At 40.3% G+C, this 18891-nt stretch overlaps 1 protein-coding gene across 5 annotated transcripts in view; it reads left to right on the forward strand.

The window, feature by feature from the left end:
- Positions 1–18891, forward strand: part of FGF14 (fibroblast growth factor 14) — a 416306-nt gene that overhangs the window by 266313 nt on the left and 131102 nt on the right. For 2 of the 5 annotated variants that reach the window (XM_052785895.1, XM_052785898.1), the window contains exon 1: positions 6590–6842. The exons of the other annotated variants lie outside the window; for them this stretch is intronic. In XM_052785895.1, coding sequence (XP_052641855.1) covers positions 6650–6842 — 193 coding nt within the window. In that variant the 5' untranslated portion in view covers positions 6590–6649. Of the gene's footprint in view, positions 1–6589; positions 6843–18891 lie in introns of those variants that run through there. 5 annotated transcript variants of the gene reach the window in all.

Here is an 18891-nt window from a genome sequence, read left to right on the forward strand (position 1 = left end):
GAATGAAGAGTTAGCCAATGGAATAGAAAATGAAACTCTTAAGTAATTAAAGCAGGTATTTTGGTTGACACAGCACTATTCATGAGACTCATTACTGCAGTATAATCAATGCAATTTAGTATTGGGAAGGGAAGGAAGGAGGAAAGCAAAGTCAAAAAAGCAAAAGTAAACCCAAGCAATTTCAGAAGTACGTAATTTCTAAAGAATAAGCCAATATGTATTCAGTGCTGTCCTATTGGTCATCTACAAGACAATTTTATTCAGTTCCCTAAATGAACTTGAAGCCTTACTAGCGCAGAGGTACTCAGTCCTTTGAGTTGCAGACATATCCCAGGCAATGTGTGAAAGAAACATCACTGTCGATGCAGAACAAATACTGCACTAGCTAAGCCGTTGGCTCTGAGCTGGTATAGGCATTAGATGTTATGTATATTAATGGCAACATTTTGATAGTTCTCTGCATAATGTAGGACTCTCTCTAATGTAGGACTTCCTCGCACGGTGGATTAATGTATTCTTGCATATGCACTAATTCTGTTTTAACGGTTGTTCTTATGACTTGGATACATAAAGTTGAGTAAGACCAAAGCCTGTGAAGAAGCTGGCTAAAATATGTGCAGTCCTTTAAACAACATACTGAAGGCTTACTTTTGTCTTATTTAAAGGGATTCCCATGACCTATTTAAACAATTGACTACATAAAACCTCCTATGTATTCAGTAAATTTTAATAGGTATGACTTTGGCTCCTTGAGTGCGTTGTGAATGTTGAGACTGAAAGCTGAGTGCTTTTGATATAGACCAGTGTAAAAGCATAGATATCCAAATTCTGTGAAGTGTATTAGCGTGTTTAATAAACTTTGTTCTTAATGCTCTTCAAAGTCTAATCAACCAGCATTGAGTGTTCGGGGTGTTAAGGATTTTAAACTGCAGCGCTTCACAGTGCATTGTCTTTTGAGAAGTTGACAATGACTTATAAAGAGAATTATATCCAGATTAACATACAAGAACATGTAAAACTGACCTGTTTAAAAAACTGAGCTGTTTACAGCTCATTGCACAACCATACTAGTCTTCTTATAAGCATGGAATGTACATAAACTATCTGAAAAGGGATTTCTTATCTGTGATTTAATATGTTCATACTGGTATGGTCATGACAAATATGACCTTTTATGTTGACAAATGTTTTTCTAGCTTGTTAATTTTTTAGAAATTAAATGCTTACTGTCGTGGTTTAACCCCAGCCAGCAACTAAACACCACGCAGCCGCTCACTCACTCCCCCCCCACCCAGTGGGATGGGGGAGAAAATTGGGAAAAGAAGCAAAACCCGTGGGTTGAGATAAGAACGGTTTAATAGAACAGAAAAGAAGAAACTAATAATGATAATGATAACACTAATAAAATGACAACAGCAATAATGAAAGGATTGGAATGTACAAATGATACGCAGTGCAATTGCTCACCACCCGCCGACCGACACCCAGCCAGTCCCCCGAGCGGCGAATCCCTGCCCCCCACTTCCCCGTTTCTGTACTGGATGGGACGTCACATGGTATGGAATACCCCGTTGGCCAGTTTGGGTCAGGTGCCCTGGCTGTGTCCTGTGCCAACTCCTTGTGCCCCTCCAGCTTTCTCACTGGCTGGGCATGAGAAGCTGAAAAATCCTTGACATTAGTCTAAACACTACTGAGCAACAACTGAAAACATCAGTGTTATCAACATTCTTCGCTCTGAACTCAAAACATAGCACTGTACCAGCTACTAGGAAGACAGTTAACTCTATCCCAGCTGAAACCAGGACACTTACCAACCTACAGAGTAAGCCATAGATTATATTTCTTTCATCTTGTTTAAGTCATTAAGGTATATCTCTTGCTCTAGTTTTTTTCCCCCCAAGAAAATTAAATCAAGCATTGGAAGTTACTATTGCTTAACAATACTCCCCCCCCCACCCCCCATATGTACACACTGTGTGCCTTGGGCAGATATGAGTTTGTAGTTATATGAATAATCCTACTTGTAGAACTGTATCACATTTTCTTATGATATCATTTTGTGGGACTGGAGGGGTCTTAGTATGTAAATTGAATTTAGACACTTGCATTACGGTCCGCCAAAATTACCAGCAACTTTCAGTAAATTTTTGATCAGTACCAACAAACGTTTAGGATCACAACTTTAGCTGGAAACAGCACTCTGGTAACCAGTTTGCTGCCTTATGAAAAGTACCAGAATGTTGATTAAATTTATCCATCAGAATTTAGAAACAATTATTTTTTCACTGCTGAGACGTCTCTTCTTGGAATGACGCTAAATTTTCCCAATGGCCCAGATGTACTCTTATGCATACTTTGCAATTGTTATGCCTAAATTGGGACTTTTACCCCTAGAGTAGCCTTTCCAGTTTGAATGGAAGTTCAAGGAGTAAGGTATTAATCTTGTTTGCTAAACTATAGCACACACCATCTTCAAAAAAAAAAAAAAAAAAAGGCTTTTCAGGGACACAAAATGATCTTCAACTCTTTAGAGTCTGGAAGAACATCTAGATTCACAATACTCTACTAATGATTTCTAGAATTTGAGATAGGTTAACTTTACAGCATCTTATTCTAAACTATTTAGCTGCACAAGCAAGCTGTGTGTGCCTACTGTTGGCAAGCAAGTGCAGTAAAAGCTTTACTCAACTTCATGAAACTGAAACGTGTTTAGTAGCAATGTAATAATCTGGCGTTTTACACTTCTAAAATATATGCTTTGGACTTCGGGGGTATTTTCTTTAGGGTTTGATTTGGTTTGTTTTGGTTTTGATATGAAGAATGGTTTCAGGATATCTGGGAGGAGAAAATGTGTATGTGGGAACATACCTGTAGAAAGACATTTGTGTTTATATTGAAATGGTTTATGAAAGGAAGAACTCTGTAGAGTTTTCATGTCTGCGTTGACCAAAAATGACTCGGTAGCTTGTAACTCTATCCAACCTAATGCAAAACACACAAGTGAAAAAAAAACAAACAACAACAACAACACAAGAACACAGCCCTTAAACTGTAGGGATGACATTTTCATTTCTGTAAATTTTGTAGCCTATGTATCTAGGTTAGGATAAAATATAGAGCATAGAATGTCATTTTTGCTAATGGAAGCCCTTATAAAAGCATTTTAGGTATCACTAGTACATGTATAGACACAAATATTAATGGTGTATATTTTAATATTGAACTTTGATGCCTGAAAATAACACATTGTAATTTACATTTTAAATTAGGTGAAATGGAATATGGTTTGTCCCCAGTAATAGAGAAAAAAAAATAAATTTAAGGAGTAATAATGTTTCATACCCTATTATATAAAAAAGGAAGCATTTTATGCACACTTTGTTGAATATTTTCCTCTAAAATTCATTCAAACGAGTAATTTTAAAGATTCTAAAATGTCTTTGTTTTAGAAAACTCCTGAAATCCATGATACATTAGCAGTTAGAAATGAACAGATGGGAAAATAGAAAGTATTGAAAAATCCCTTCTCCCCCTCTTTTGCTTTTAATCGTTTGTTTTCATAGCCAGAGTTTTGTTAACCAGAAATAAAATCCTAATTTAATGTAGCAAATGTTATAACTACGATATTTCCATTTGTTGTAAATGCATAATCTTATGCAGTTACTAGTCTTTAAGGTAGCCGATATGTTCATACTTCTACAACCCATCTGTTTAGCAAAACCTTCACTTTGACTAGGATTGCACACGTTTTATCACAGGTTAAGACAGCAGATGGCTCTCTTGAGTTTTCTTTGCGAAACCTCAAGCTGTAAACAACTGCTCTGCATTTCTGAGATGCAAGTAGAAAGCTATTGTTTTTGATCTCTGGAGTAAGAAACACATTTCGTCTGGTCTATAGGCATACTGCCCATTTTCACCTTCATTCTTACCTTTCTTTGCCATCACCCCAAGCATCATATCGTTGAGAAATGTCAGTGTGTTTTGGCAAAGGCCCTGTATTTGAAGGAAACTACGGAAAAGGAACAATAGTAGTAGATAGTATAGAGCGAGTAGCATCATTGGGTAATATGAAAAGGTCCTTCTGGCAAAAGGAAACGTGGGACCTACATCTTTTTGGAGAGAGTTTCTTACGCGAAAGTTGGGGCTGGATGTAAGCCACTCCTAAATTCCTGGGAAAATTCAAGACAGTGGAGGGTTGCCCTTTATTTCGCTCTCCTCCCTCTCCTCCCCTCCTTTGTTTGGAGCCAGGTCGAGCAGGAGACTTTGGGCTGGGTCCTGTCAGCTCCGCCGCCGCCGCTGGCGGGGGATGCCCCGAGGGCCGCCGGGCTCTCCGTCCGCGGCTGTCCGCGGTGCTGAAGGCAGACACCCACCGGCACCGGGACCCGGGGCCCGGGGCCCGGGGCCCGGGGCCCGGGGCGGGCGGCCGGGGCCACTCGGGCAGCGTTTGGAGGAGCGCTTCTGTCTTGAGGACAAGTAAGGAAGGCAACACCGTGTCTTGGCCGCTGCTGGGAAGTAAGGAAAAGGGAAGCAGTATGCAAAACTACTACAGTCAAATTTAAATTAAAAAAAGTAAAAAAAAAAAAAAAACCAAAACCAAAAACAAACCCCGAACCCTCTCTGCCTAATTGCTTTAGTTAAGGTAATTGTAACCGTTGTAAGGAAATTGCTGCTCTGTAAAAATTGCCAGATAGAAAATCCAGTGCGTTTTAGCAGAATCTCTTTAGAGGCACTTTTAAATAGAATTAAAATGTATTATCCAGATCCGATTGTGCGTGTTCTGCTCCTAGTTGGTCTAGTATTAATACAAAATCCCTCTATAAGGGAGTTCCCACCATATGCTTTGGCCCTCTGTGTAAAAATAGCCCTTTGTAGATTAAATTCTTTAGGGAAATAATGGTCAATATCGGAGATGCTGAAGCCTCTGCTGAAACAAGAACCTACTCTTACCTACGAGGTTCTGTATTGCAAAGCAGTGAATTATTCTGGATGGATATTTACACTTCAAAGCCTGTTTTTTTTAAAGAACCATCTAATAAGAAATTAGAGCATTCTGAAAACAGTATAGAAATTAGGTGTTTATTACATGGTATTTCCCTGAGAGGGAGCATCTGCCCTTCCTTGTAGGATAACTCTGCATTTTTTTTCTGTGTTGCTACTGGCTACTGTGTAGCTATTTTCTACTTTCCTCTGGTTAGTTACAACTTCAGGAAGTTTAACCATTAGGCTGGCAGAAGGTAAATCCAAAAAACGTTGAGCCCTTATCTGAAAAGGGAGGAGATCCAACAGGAAAAGATGAAAGGAAAGAAATGAGATGTCATATTTTACATGGTGTTTATTATCTGCAGTGTATCGTGAACTCCTCGGGGCAGAGACTCTTTAGGCATTCTGTGTCTAGCGAGCTTGGCCGGTGCTTGCTCAAGTGCTCCGAGACATAGACCACAAAAGAAGTTAAGAAATGATTTTACACGGCGCTGGTGATCAGTAAATCTACCCGCTGCGGCTGTTTGTGGGTGCCCTACGGCATTCCTTCGGTATTTCCAAACCCTCAGAAATCGGTTCGCGTCCCGACTCAGAAGTCCGCTGGCGCTGTAAACCGTTTCTCCCAAAAAGCGCCCGTCGCTTTGGGTGGAAGGGTCCCCTCAGCCTCGCCCGGGCGGTTCTTCCTCACGGCTCCAAACCCTTCGCATGCAGCAGAAACCCCTCTCCCGTCGGACTAGACCCCCTCAGCCGCCTCCCTCTGCCCCCACAGCTCTCCCCGGTGCGGGGACCGGGACTGGTACCGCTGTCACTGCGGCGGGGGGAGCTGCCCTGCCCCGCGAAGCCACCGGGAAAGCTCAAGGCGGGGGGGGGGCAGAGGCAGCTGGCGGCGGATCCGCCCGGGAACCCGCTGGGTCGTCCGTGCCCCCCCCCCCCGTCACCTCGCAGAAAACCGCATCAGCAACACCCCTTCCCTCCGCCCCTCGCCCCCTTTGCTTTCTTCTCTCGCCTTTCCCCCGTCCCTCCTCCAGCCCCCCTGCGCCCTCACCGCCCCTCGCCTTGGGGAGGACAAAAAAAAAAAAAAAAGCTCCAGCGGTGCGTGCCTCTGTGTGTGCGTGTGTGTGTGTGTAGGGGAGGCTGGAGCGGGGTGGGACCGAAGAGCCGTGATTACAGCTCTCCCCGGAGAAGATTGCTCTCTCCAGATGCTGATTTCTGAAGCACTTGGCAATCATCAGGCGGGAGCCTGGAAGACGCGGCGGTAGCCGCCCCGGCGATGGCAGCGGCGGGCGAGCGGGCGGCGGTGCGGGGCTGAGGGGCAGCCCCGGGAGGCCACGCTGCCGACCGGACCCGACCCCGACCCCGAGCCCGAACTCGCCCGGGCGCGGTTCTGCCCCGAGTCCCGCTCGCTCCTCTCCGCCCCGCTCCCCGCCGCCGGCCCGCTCAGGTGTGCCCCCACGGCGGGAGGGGCGGCGGGGCACCCCTGCGGTGACCCCCGGCGGCGGCAGCTCCCGCGGGCCGCAGGGCGAGGGGTTGCCCCGCTGCAGCCGCCCCCTCGGGCCGGAGGAGGCTCCCGCTCCCCCGGGGATGGGTCCCCGCCGGGGCTGAGCGCCGCCGCCGTCCACCCGCCTGCCCGTCGCGGCGCCGGCCGGCGTGGGCGAGCCGGCGAGCAGCCATGGCAGCGGCCATCGCCAGCGGCTTGATCCGCCAGAAGCGGCAGGCGAGGGAGCAGCACTGGGACCGGCCCTCGGCCAGCAGGAGGCGGAACAGCCCCAGCAAGAACCGCGGGCTCTGCAACGGCAACCTGGTGGACATTTTCTCCAAGGTCCGCATCTTCGGGCTCAAGAAGCGGCGGTTGCGGCGCCAAGGTGCGTCTCTGTGGCCGGGGGGGGGGGGGGGGGTGCGGGCGGGAAGGGGGCGACCTGTGGCGGGAAAATTCCCGCGTCGCTGAGGCGCCGGCCGCCTCCCGCGCTCCCCTCAGCGGGCTCAGGGGGTGGGCGCCGCGGCGGGAAGCCCCCCTCAGGTGAGGCGGGCCGGCCTGGCACGGTGCGAGGCCTGTCGGTCGCCACGCGTGTCCCCGTCTCGCCCCGCGTGTCTCCGTCTCGCCCCGTCTTTTTCGTAAAAGTCGAAGAGCGCGCGGCACGGAAAGCTTTTGAAGCGTCCGGTGGGCGGCCAGTCCCTTCCTTGAGCTGCCCCGCTTGGCTTTGCCGGCCGTAGCCCAGGGGTCCCGCTCCCCGCCGCCCGGCCGCTTCCCGGTCACCAAAGTGAGAGATAACGGCACAGCCGGCGGCTGTGGGAGAGCTGCCCCGCAGCCCCGTGGGTGTCGCGGTGTGGGTCTGCCTGCCCGCTGCCCGTCCTGGGTCAGGGCCTCTTCGTATAGACCGACAAGTCTTGCAGGCAGTTCTTCTTCGGGGTAGGTGGCCGGCAGTCAGCCGAGATGACTAAAACGAGTACCGCGGTGACTGCGTTTTATCCCGTACTTTGTATTAGAACCCTAGAAATAAAAGGAGTTAAATGATACTGCAGTGACTTCTCTGTTTTTTTAGTTTTGTGGTATTCAAGTCGATACTCAACAGCATTCAGAAACGGCGATGGCTTGTTTTGTGCTCGTCCTCTGGAAACAAGTAGTTTTAGAACAAAAGGATTGGATCGCGAAGAGCGAAAATGTTAAGTATCGCTCGAAACGTGGCTAACACCTACCGGTCAATGGTAAAGTACGAGCCACCCTCTGTTACCTTAGAGAATGCCACCATGTGTTGTAGTTTGGTATGTATACTATAGCTCCTCTTTAGGTTGGGTCGGAAGACAGTTTTAAGAAGCATAATCAGTGATCTGTCCTGACCGATCCTTCCTGCTTTTTTTCCATGCTTCGTACTTGAAATAGCACAGATGGACAATATCCGTACAATTTTATTTCTACGTGGCTCTATTACTATAACGATTATTTCTTGTCACTCCTCATGCAAGCTAAATCTTGCCATTTTTAGATAGTACAGCGATATAGGGAAGAGGAGCGAGAATGTGTCAGTGGCAAAATCTATGGTGGCTTATTCTTAGGCAGTCTGCGTGTGTGCTTAAAAAGAAGACTAGAGTACTCGGTTTATGATGGTGGATTTATATATATGTGACACTTGTTCACGAAAACAAGTTTAGGGGGTTTTGCTAACTGAGCAATTGTTCTCGACCACCTGTGCAGTCTTATTTGGGGGAAAATTCTGTATTTGACTATATTATGGTTTGAGGAGGAGCTGACTGTCTCACGGCACCGAGATGCCAACCATTTTCTTAGGTAGGAAGGGGCTTTAAAGAGACTCGTGAACTCATCCTTTTTCATTCATTCATTTTTCATAAGGCACTTCGTGACATTCTTGAATAAGAGCACTGGATTAGAATACAGCTCAGCTGTTAACCCATACCACTGGAACAGATGATTTCAGTAAGAATAATCAGAACAAGGGCTGTTCACTAGTAAAGTCTGCAGCAGCAGACCCCCGACTTAATTTTCTGTAAGAATCCTTCAAATGGAGAAGTGGCAATATTTATCCCTTGGTTTACGTTAAGGTCTTAGAATTACTGCTCATCCGTAAGAATTCCTGCTGAAAAAAATACCACCGTACCTTTTACTGTGTACGTTCATGATGCGTAAAGTGACAATGGAGTACCTGTGGATTCAAAGTTGCATGCTATTTAGGAGGAAAACCGAAAAAACAATCAAGCAGAAGTCGTTGCTTAAACATCTTATGCAGAATAATTTAGAATGAATAATCATTTGGGAAAAACACATTTTATAAGGCTGCTTCCTTTAAAAGTACCTTATATGAGTTACAGAATGAACGTTTATGAGAGTCTCTCTTTAGTTTTCCTAAACTGAGTTAAATGACCACTGAATTCTTCACTGAAATCACACTGTCAAACCCATTAAAATAAGTCTTTGCCAAGCAAAACAGGATGCATTTCAAAACATCTGTTGTCAGAAAGGTGCTGTGAGATTTTGACAAATAACCCCTGTGTGAGTGATATACAGAGTGTCATGAGAACATTGTGAAAAATGAGCTAATTGACATGTGACAAACCATCCATAGCATTCTCATACGATTCAATGGAAGAGCAGAAGTATATGGAAAATATTTGTTATGTAGAGCAGCAAAAGCTAGACTGTATTTCTTATGGAATAAAAAAGGGGCTTGCTTTTCAGTTACGTAATAAATAGATACAGAAATACAGAAAAATAAGTGTCTTCCCATCTTTGAAACAGTCAGGCAGCAAAAACTAGTGATGCTGCTTTTTAAATTAAAAATACACATTTACTCTTGTACACACATGGGTACGTGAATTAGATCGATATACACAATGTATGCACACTTACCAACATGTTAGCAAACTTTTGAAAATCTTCTTTATTTTTAAACGCTTCTTAAAAAGTGCCCGCTAGTACTGTTCTTGTTCAGTGGGCTTTATTTGTGAACAAATGAAGCTGTTATGAATACATAACATGCTAAAATCACGTGGATCCCCAACTGAATATAAAATTTTTCTGTCGTTGTGACTAATTTTCTGTTCATGGTCCTTCCTTTAGGGGTGTACTAAAATATCAACAGAAGAGTGTTTTGGGAGACTAACATTTAGGAAGGGTGACATTAAAGATACATCCAGGAGCTCAGTCAGGGTAAAGGGTAATATTTGTATTTGCTTATGTGTTGGCTCTAACGATGGACACAATGGTAGTTTTAAACAGCTTTTCTAAAACTTAGATTAACGAATTAAACTAGCAGAGTGATTTCTGTGCGAGACTTGTCTGATAATCTACTGAGTGGATGAAACCATTTTCATTGACCGGACAGCTTTGATTCATATTGTTTAGTATTATGATATTTGAAATTTATTTCATCTTGATTTTATCCTACCTGTCATCTGATGAAGAAATCACTGTCATTAATTTCTGGGCAGCCATGAAGCCAAGATCTTGCCTGATGCCAGACATCAATCAATTATGAATCATCCTGCCCTGGATGAGAGGTTGTTCAGTTATAATGGTTTAATTTATGTTAATATAATCACAAATGGGAGAGCTGACGGACAAGATTTTGAGTCTTCATGTGAAATAACCTTATATAACCTGGGGCTACCCAATAAAATGAAGAAAATAAATGTCAGTTCTTCACCTCATGCAACTACAGTGCGCAGAGGTTGTCACTGGTGCAAATTCGAACTTCTTAGCCCATATTTTCATCTACGTATCAAGCTTCTTTGCTAATCTGAAAAATCGTCATTCGGTTAATTAGGTCCCTTGAGAGTATTCTACTGAAAAATACTCAACGTTTAAATGTATTAAAAACCAAGTGCGATGTTTACTGTTTCTGTGTGCTAGTACCACATTAAAACTTCTAAATTTATACATAGAGTGTATGAATTTTGGAATGACTTGGCCTCTGATTTTGTACATTAATATTTATGAGAGGAGAGACCTAGGGAACATGTTCAGAAAACGTACTGATGAGATTTTATTGCATCCACAAAGGTAATTTAATTCTCCAAAGAAAGCATTTTTTGAAAATTCCTCAGTATATCAGCTAATGTTTTGCGGCAGACGTGGGAGTGGCCCATAATCTCAGATGTAAGATAATTCCCCTTATACATAGTGCCTTAAGTAGTTCTTAGTTCTCCTACTTGTGGAATGATGTAAGTGGAACTGAAATGGAGATCTGTGTGCCTCGTTTCTCGAAGCTTAAGAAACCGCATCGACTCCCAGTCAGTTAGCTCCAGCGTCGGATGAGCTGGCTTGCTCCCAGTTTCAGTGGACCAAAACCTGTAGCTGCACTTTCCTGTGTGACTGTCCTCAGAATTAATTATTCTTGGCAGTTCACCAAAGCCCACAGCTACTGCATTGTCTAGGTGCAAGACCATGTATTTTTCTGGGTGTTGAACTGATGTTGCTTGTTCTTCACTACTTTTCTTCAAATGAAATTGAGTAACCCACAACCCTTCTGGAACTATAAGCTCAGTCTTAACAGTATATATAAGAAATTTTTAATTTTTCAAAATTTTTCCTTCATTGCTGCCAATCTGTTCAAAGGGCTGCATGGTCATCACAAATTGAAAAGTGTAAATACGCTCTATCTCATGTAAAATATTCTAAGCATACTTAAAAATTATTTTTGAACATGTGGTTTGCTAGACTCGGTGTCAAGTTTTCTTTCCCATGCGTTCAGTATTTCACATAGACCCTGTGCTTGCTAAGGGAAGCTTTAAAAAGAAATGTAGTAATGGCTGGAATGTACTTCTCTTATTCTGAACTGGTCTTGGTGGCTCTAAAAGTGATGAATGAGATGTTTTTGAGAGGAAGTGGGGAAAAACAACTTTAAAATGGTAACATAATTTTAGGGACTATTGATCTTTAGAAATATCTCCAACATGGGTGATAGAATAGTGGGCCTTTAACGTACATGTAGTGCTGTACCAATGTTATTTCAGAATATCTCCTATTTTAATGTAAAGCAAGTAGAAAAACTTAACTACACCCATTGTATATCTTAAAATATTGTGCTAAAAGTAGAGAACTTCAGAGAGTAGTATGTATTTTAACTTATGTTTTGTAAATATGCTAAGGTTGGTACTAGTTGCGAGTTAAGATTTCTTTGAAATTTCTCAAACGCTTCACAGCTGTTTTGGCTTGAATTCCTTGCTTGCTTTGTCTATAAAGTATTGTGTTGTTTGGGGGTTTTTGGTCAATTCTTTCTTCCTGATAAGCGTTGGTTTACGTTTTTTTACCTCAGGAAGTTTGCACATCTGGAGGATACGTGAAATTGGAGGAACCCAAAATTCACTTTTCCTGTATACACACACGGCTTTTCACTATCTTCACTTGGTAATTGGTGATTTAACTCTTCATTAGCAAATGAACTCTTCAATCCTGAGTGATCTTGCAGAATGTCCAAAGTTCAGGCAGTTTCCGTCCACATGTAGTGATCTTTTTTGTAAGGCATATCAGTTATTGTATCTATTAAAGGTATTGTAGAACTAAATTATCTGGTTAATAGAGATGTTAAGGGAGATTACAGTTTAGGTGCTTTCTGATTCATAGTGATGTAGCAATAAAAATGTCACAGGCAAAGTCAGGTTTCTATACCGTATTTAAAGACAGAATTCTGACTTTTAACAATATATAATCTATTAGTGGATGTCATTTTTTCAGGGTATTTCAGTCTGTTAATTTGAATCAAACTAAAATGAGTGCTTAAAACTCGTTTTGAGTAATGAATTTTCAAGTCAGTAGCTTCTAAACAGCAGTAATTAATTTTAATATAGAGCTAACACTCAAAAAGTTTATTACAGAAAACTTTGCTGTTAAAGTCTTTTGATTGAGACTCTAAGCCTAATTTAGAAATGTGAAGAAACACAACTGTGGATACCCATTTTCCATAATGAGTAAACAGAAGCCTATCTTGCTTGGTCATATGTAAGCTCCTTTCTACCTTGGGCAAGTATTAGAGTTAGTGATAAGACAGGAACATATACCCCAATGGCACGGGCTCTTACCGTGCCATCAACTTTTTCTGAAACCCTTTGAAACCAGTCCGTTTTTGTTCTCAAGAATTATTAGTGCTAATTCAGATCTTATGCTCTGCCATACACTGAGTGGTGTGAAAAAAGACAGAATACGTGATACTACATTCCATGGTAGAAAAGGATGAGAAAATTAGTAAAGCTCTGCATTTCTTTATTATGATCTAAAATCAGCAACCTGCTTTCATTGCATTGTAGACAATAACATTTCTCTATGTTAGGGGTTTAGTGTTTCATTTCAATTATATAAATCGGATAACTTGATGAGATCAAGTTTAGATCTTCCAATATATTTTCCTATGGGACTGAAATTGGGAACATACGCTTTCCTGGTGCCAAGAAAGAAACTAGCTGCTTTTGGTGCCAGGATTTAGGAATATGTAATTGGATCAAGTTAGAGACAGGCAGGACTCGAGTCCAAGACTCTCAAGCTCTGATTCCATGTTACAAACTATAGATTATTTCAGCACATCCTGAAATAGGTGACATTACTTAAATTTACATTTCTGTAAATAAATAAATATATAACCAAAGAAGATGGAGAATTTTGGTATTTCAGAGGAAAGCTAATATAACACTGAAAGAAGGAAATAGTAAAAGGTTCATATAAAATTTAAATAGATGGAGTATGTTGAAAAAAAATGCAGAAACTTTGTTCCCTCGAGGTTTTCAGGATCCCAGGTTCTTTTGGTTGCCATTTCATAAAATGGGGAGTACAACCTAATAAACATGATACTGGTTATTTAGTAAGATTTTCATAAATGAAGCTAGAGAAAGTTGACTGAAATAGGAATGTGAAGTATATCCTTTCTCTAGGATAAAGTATAATCTCTAGGATGTAACTAAATTAAACGATTTAATTAAATCTTTGCTCTTGATTCTAATCCCTTGCCCAGGTGTAGAACTTTTGAAAGGCATTGGAGTTACTGTGCTATAAAACTGCTGTAAATTGAGCCAAGATTGGACTGCTGATTGGCAGTAATCAGCATAAATAAACGATGGAACTCAGCATTTGTTTAAAATATTAAATCAAGCATTTTATTTCATCTAGAGAATAATTCAGTATTATGAAACGCAAGCACACAGTCTTTTTTTCTCTGTAGAAGTGAATTTTAAAAAAAAAGATAAAAAGAAATAGTCCTTCTTAATTAACTATCATTTCCATTGCAAAGTCTTCCCTTTCTGCTTTATTTTGCAAACTCCAAGATGTATCCAAAACACTAAGTGTAGCTGCTGCTGCTCCTGCTTTGGTACGGTGAAGCGTGGCTCCAGAAAGCATCTAGTTTTGGTTGCTAGACTATTATTTCCAGTATTTTTTGAAAAAAATGCAAATGAGAGAAAGGACGTAATGATTTTTTAAATTAGTCTCCATTTTTTAATGGTTCATTGTACAGCTAAACCTGGGTGGAATTTCATGTCCTAATGAAAAGGGACTTTTCAAGCCTCAAGGCATTTTTGTTACTGAATTTCAAAGTCACTCAGCAAACAACAGATATGTCAGGCTTAAGAAAATGTCAGCAGGTTTCTTTACAGTGGAGATTCTTGTGGAACGATGAGCCTAGAGGTGGGAGCTGGTACCCGTGTCTCCCTTAAAGCAGTAATGCATTATAGGTATTTCTAGTTTGGTTTTGATGAGAATTTGCACTGCCTGAGTGTTATAGAGAGACTCACTTCCTTACTTACCATATAAAACTAGAGCAATGGGTTTTTTTTACTGAAATTACTATGCTTTGATTGTAGTATTTTCTGTAGCGTGAAAGAAGGATGTCTTTGAAAGGCAACTATTTACTTCAGACTTCTGTGATCAGAAGTACTAAATTTATGGTTTATATATACCTACTTATATGAAAACATTACATATCTCTAATGCCTAGATTATGTTAGTGCTCTTCTTTAAGAAGTATATTCTATAATGAAACAGTGAGTACTTCACCAATAAGAAGTCTATTTCAGCAATAAGAAGTCTGTTTCAGTATGATACTTACATTTTCTTTCCAAATCTGTAACAGAGTTTTTCATATAACAGTAGACTTAATTTTTGTGATTAGAACAACACGTGTGAAGTTTATTGGCAATTCATAAAGAACAGTCTGTTTGCTAGAGTATAAATAATATAGGTATTTATGGTTTTATTTATTTCGGTTTTAATCCATGATATAATCTCTTCTTCGTTTTGTTTTTAAGAACAGTCTTATAACAATTGGTATGTTCGTAAACGTGGTGAAGTAAGGTTTTTCTCCAATCACTCCCTTGTAACCTAAACTCTGTAGTTCATGGATTATAGTTCATAACTGTTCCAAAATCTTGCAACATTTACTGAGCGTTGAGTTGTTCACACACTTACTGCTTTGTGCATTGTGAATATTCCAGCTTAAACAGATGCTCCTCTCATTTTCATCTGTGTAGTTTATGTATAACTGAGACTTGAATTCCTCTACCTTAATTAGTGGTTTGTATCTCTTCATATGAAATTCTGATGAGTTGAAAAATTTGCCATTGTAATCTGTATACCAGTGACTATGAAATAAATGAACTTAAACTTCATTGCTTGATTTTCTTCTTTCACTTTTCTTGCTATGTAATCAGAACAGTTCCTTCTTTGTAATCAGAAAAAATACACATGAAATGTGTAGTGCTTTGTTCCCAACAGCTTTTAAACTGTGTTGTCTAAGCCAACAAAAATAAGACTCCAGCAACTATGGAATCTCTTCCTACGACACTAGAAAGAGACTTGCATGGCAGGATGGCTTTGCTACAGCCTTTTGGATTTTAGCAAGGCTCCCCTTGTGTCCATAGCAAGTCTTGTCTTACCAGAGCTGTGGTCAGGCTTGTAGCTGGAGGTATACTTATGGCATCAGTCCTGAAGATTACCCATGCTTGCCCTCAAGCAAGTGGAGGTGTGATTACAGGATGAAGACATAAGTATGGTTGCCTATCCCTTTTCTTGTGTAGGGACACACAAAAAATTAATAATGGATTCCTCCTGCTATTAGTTCCTTTTCATTATCAGTTATCTTGTATCATGACTGTGCCAAGAAGTAGGATTAATTATAAAATAGCACAGGATACTTTAGAATTTTTTAATAGAAACCTATTCCTGGGGTTGAAAAGTTGAGAGAGATTGATCCCTGCTGATGCAGGTAGTCTGAAGAAGTGCAAACCTTTGTTGTTTCTAGCAAATATTATTGAACTTAGCTTGCGGGTGTTTTAAGGATTTGAAAATATATATGTTCCTCCTAAGGAACTCATTAGAAAATTATTAATAGTGAATGATAGTGAACACAATCATCAGTTCTCACTACCAAGCAAGTTGTTTTTTCATCTCAATAGCTTTATTTGGGTAGTCAAGTTTTGTGTTTATCACAAACTCCAAACAGAGTCTGGTGCACAGATTATTCATACCTTTTTTATAAATATTAAAAAAATGAAGACTCTAGTCAACTTCCTTTACTAGCATAGTTTTGGCTTGCTTAAAATAACAGTCTGGATTCTGAGAACCTTTTTTTTACTTATCTATTTTTTTCCCTCTGAAGATGGTTTTGTGCAGAGATTAGTTTATGGCTGAACTCTTCCAGGCATTAGATTGGTAAATCCCACTTCATTATTGCTTCCAATTATATTTTAGTTTTCTGACAAAGTAGAAGTACTAGTTCCTGTGTCCATAGACTTTTGCTGAAGCAAATGAGACCTGCTTCCACAGAGCCTCAGTAATGATTTTTTTTTGTGGCAATATTTAAGGAAAAAAGAGATAAAACTTTATGAATTCCAGCTCTAAAGGTCAGATGTCCCCCAATTTGCAATTTGTGTACAACTAAGAAGTTTAGCGGTTTAGCCCTTTTGTAGATGTAAATTTATTCATTAAATTCTGTTGTCTAAGTAGCTTATATGTGCTAAACAACTGCAAGGTTGTGATGTTACTACCCTAAAAACAGATCTTTTGACGTAATGCGCATGATCCTGGAAATCTTTGTAAAATTGATATGTAATGCTCTGTATAATAAGTATTCTGTTGTAAGTTTTATGTAAAATGAGCAAAAAAGTAAATGTAAATAAATCAAAATGAATGGATGGCTCAGATTTATATAAATTATGGCATCTAGAAAACCCTGAAAGTTACTAGCAAGTAGCCATCTTTCTTTGGAAACAGTGAATGTCACTGTAGAGATAAGATAATTGACTCCAAACCATAGAAAGAAAGAAAAACTAAGCCATTCCCATTAGCCATACTCTCTAGTTCTCTACTTACAGGTAGGTATATCAGCACTCTCAGGCATTTTTTGTCTGAAAAGCAAGTCTTTGTTAACAACAGAGAAACAAAGACTCATCAGGTTTTCCATGCAGTTGAAAGCTACTAACTTCAGCATAGGTTAAGCCTGAATAATCTGGTTGTAGTTAAACTAAGGTATGAATAGTCATTTGTATCTCGTTGCAATGGCAAAGTGGCTGGATCAAGCCAATAGCCATCTCAGGGCCACTTATCATATTCAGTACAATTCAATCAATCAGTCATCACCCTGTTTACCAGAGTTTTATGCTGCAAACATAGTGGTTGAAATGCATCGGTGGCATAAACAAACATTTCTGCTGAATTACTGGGGCAGCTTTCTAGGTCATTGGATGTCAGTGGGCAGGTCCTATTCAAAGTTTGTCATGGATAACAGTCAAGAATTCAGGATCTGACTTACTAAAACTCTCCATTTGCAGAGCTCCAGTAATAGTAGCTAAAAATCCATGGCTTAAACAGCCTGAGTGGCACAAGTATGAGGAACATAGTGAATCTTGTCTTAAAAAAAATGTTTAATGCTTAGAGGTTCTTAACTGTAATTTTGTCAGCTTGTTACCAACTTCACACAATATTGGTATTTTGGTTTTCACAGTTGGCACTTGTTTTAAATATAGGGAGGGATATAAAGAAGATAACCTGTTTTCTACTCTTTGCTAACGAGTGTTTAGGTATAAGTAGTGTAAGGGTGGAGTATAAGTAGTTAATTAGGGAATGCATTGCTGGTAAGTTGCTGATGCTGTTATTCCAAAAGCATTCACTGCAAATTTTGGCTAAACTTTAAGAAAATTCAATCATGTTAAGGTGTGGAAGGGGTAAGTTGAATGCACCTGAGCAACCTGACTACAGATGTAAGTAATTCTAGATGAAATGGACTTGTAAAGACAATGTAGTTTTCAATTTTTTAATTATTTCTGTCCTGATGCTACTATACATTGAGGACATAATTGGGGTTGTTTGGAGCAGTAACTTTGAATTTAGGATTCTTACTTGTATAAGTAGCGTGATTAAGTTCAGTTCCTAATTGCAGTAGGGAAACCTGCTACATTTGGAGCCTGAAGCAGCAAAAAGGTTTTGCTTCTTTTTAGGTATTTTTGTTGCTGTTGATTGTATCAAGGATGACACAGACTACTACAGACAAGACCTGACATAGAAACAGTCTTTTAACTCTTTGCTATTAATTTTTATTCTATTTACACTATTTCTATGAGATACAGCTAGTTTTTGATTGTGTAATAGCTTATATGTGTAAAGGTGTTCGTTCCGGTTGATTTCCAGATAGATGTGTGCTATTACACAGGAACAATTTGGGTGTATGCTCTTTATTTTCCAGAGCAGTTCAGATGTGACACCAGAGGACTAATGGCGCAACTCTCATCCTGAGTCCAATAGATTGTGGCATACCGAGTTCTTTTTTAGGGATGTGTCATAGCTGTGTAGGAGGTGAAAAAATGTTTCTTCACTTCTGCCATAGTATCAGCAATGTCTCGCACAGTGGCTCTAATATGTTGACAGCTCGGTGAGTCCTGAATGCTTCCATTTGGTTATCAGGTTGAATTTTATCCCTGTAAAGGCTTGCTTTTTTTTTTTTTTTTTTTTTTTTAAATAAGTAACATGAAAATGACACAGTTTTATACTCTACTGTCTACTGCCTACTGCTATGGAAACAGAAAAGTGTCTTTAGGGGACAACTATTGAAATAACAGTATTATTTTTTTTTTTTGGTCTTGTATCCCTTGTGGAGCTTTGATAGAACATTTTCGTGATGAATTGGACCTTGGTCTTTCTGCATATGGGATGCAATTCGGCTTTCTGCATTTTGAGTGTGTGGCTAGTTATGTTTATTCTTCTGTCTTTGTAGGGAGGCACTGGATCAGTGGTTTTTAAACAATTGTGAGGCAGTTGATCAGTTAGCTAATTCTGAATATTGTTAGTTTGTCTATTTATTTACTGGTATCTAGGCTCCTACTTCAGGGGAAGATGAGAAGATTGAATAGATTTTCTTTATTAGGGTCATTCAGACTCTATATTTGGAGCAAGACAGAAATTTTCCTATTTGTATTCCCACAGGG

Source organism: Harpia harpyja, chromosome 4 (genome assembly GCF_026419915.1).
Source record: "Harpia harpyja isolate bHarHar1 chromosome 4, bHarHar1 primary haplotype, whole genome shotgun sequence".
Taxonomy (NCBI): domain Eukaryota; kingdom Metazoa; phylum Chordata; class Aves; order Accipitriformes; family Accipitridae; genus Harpia; species Harpia harpyja.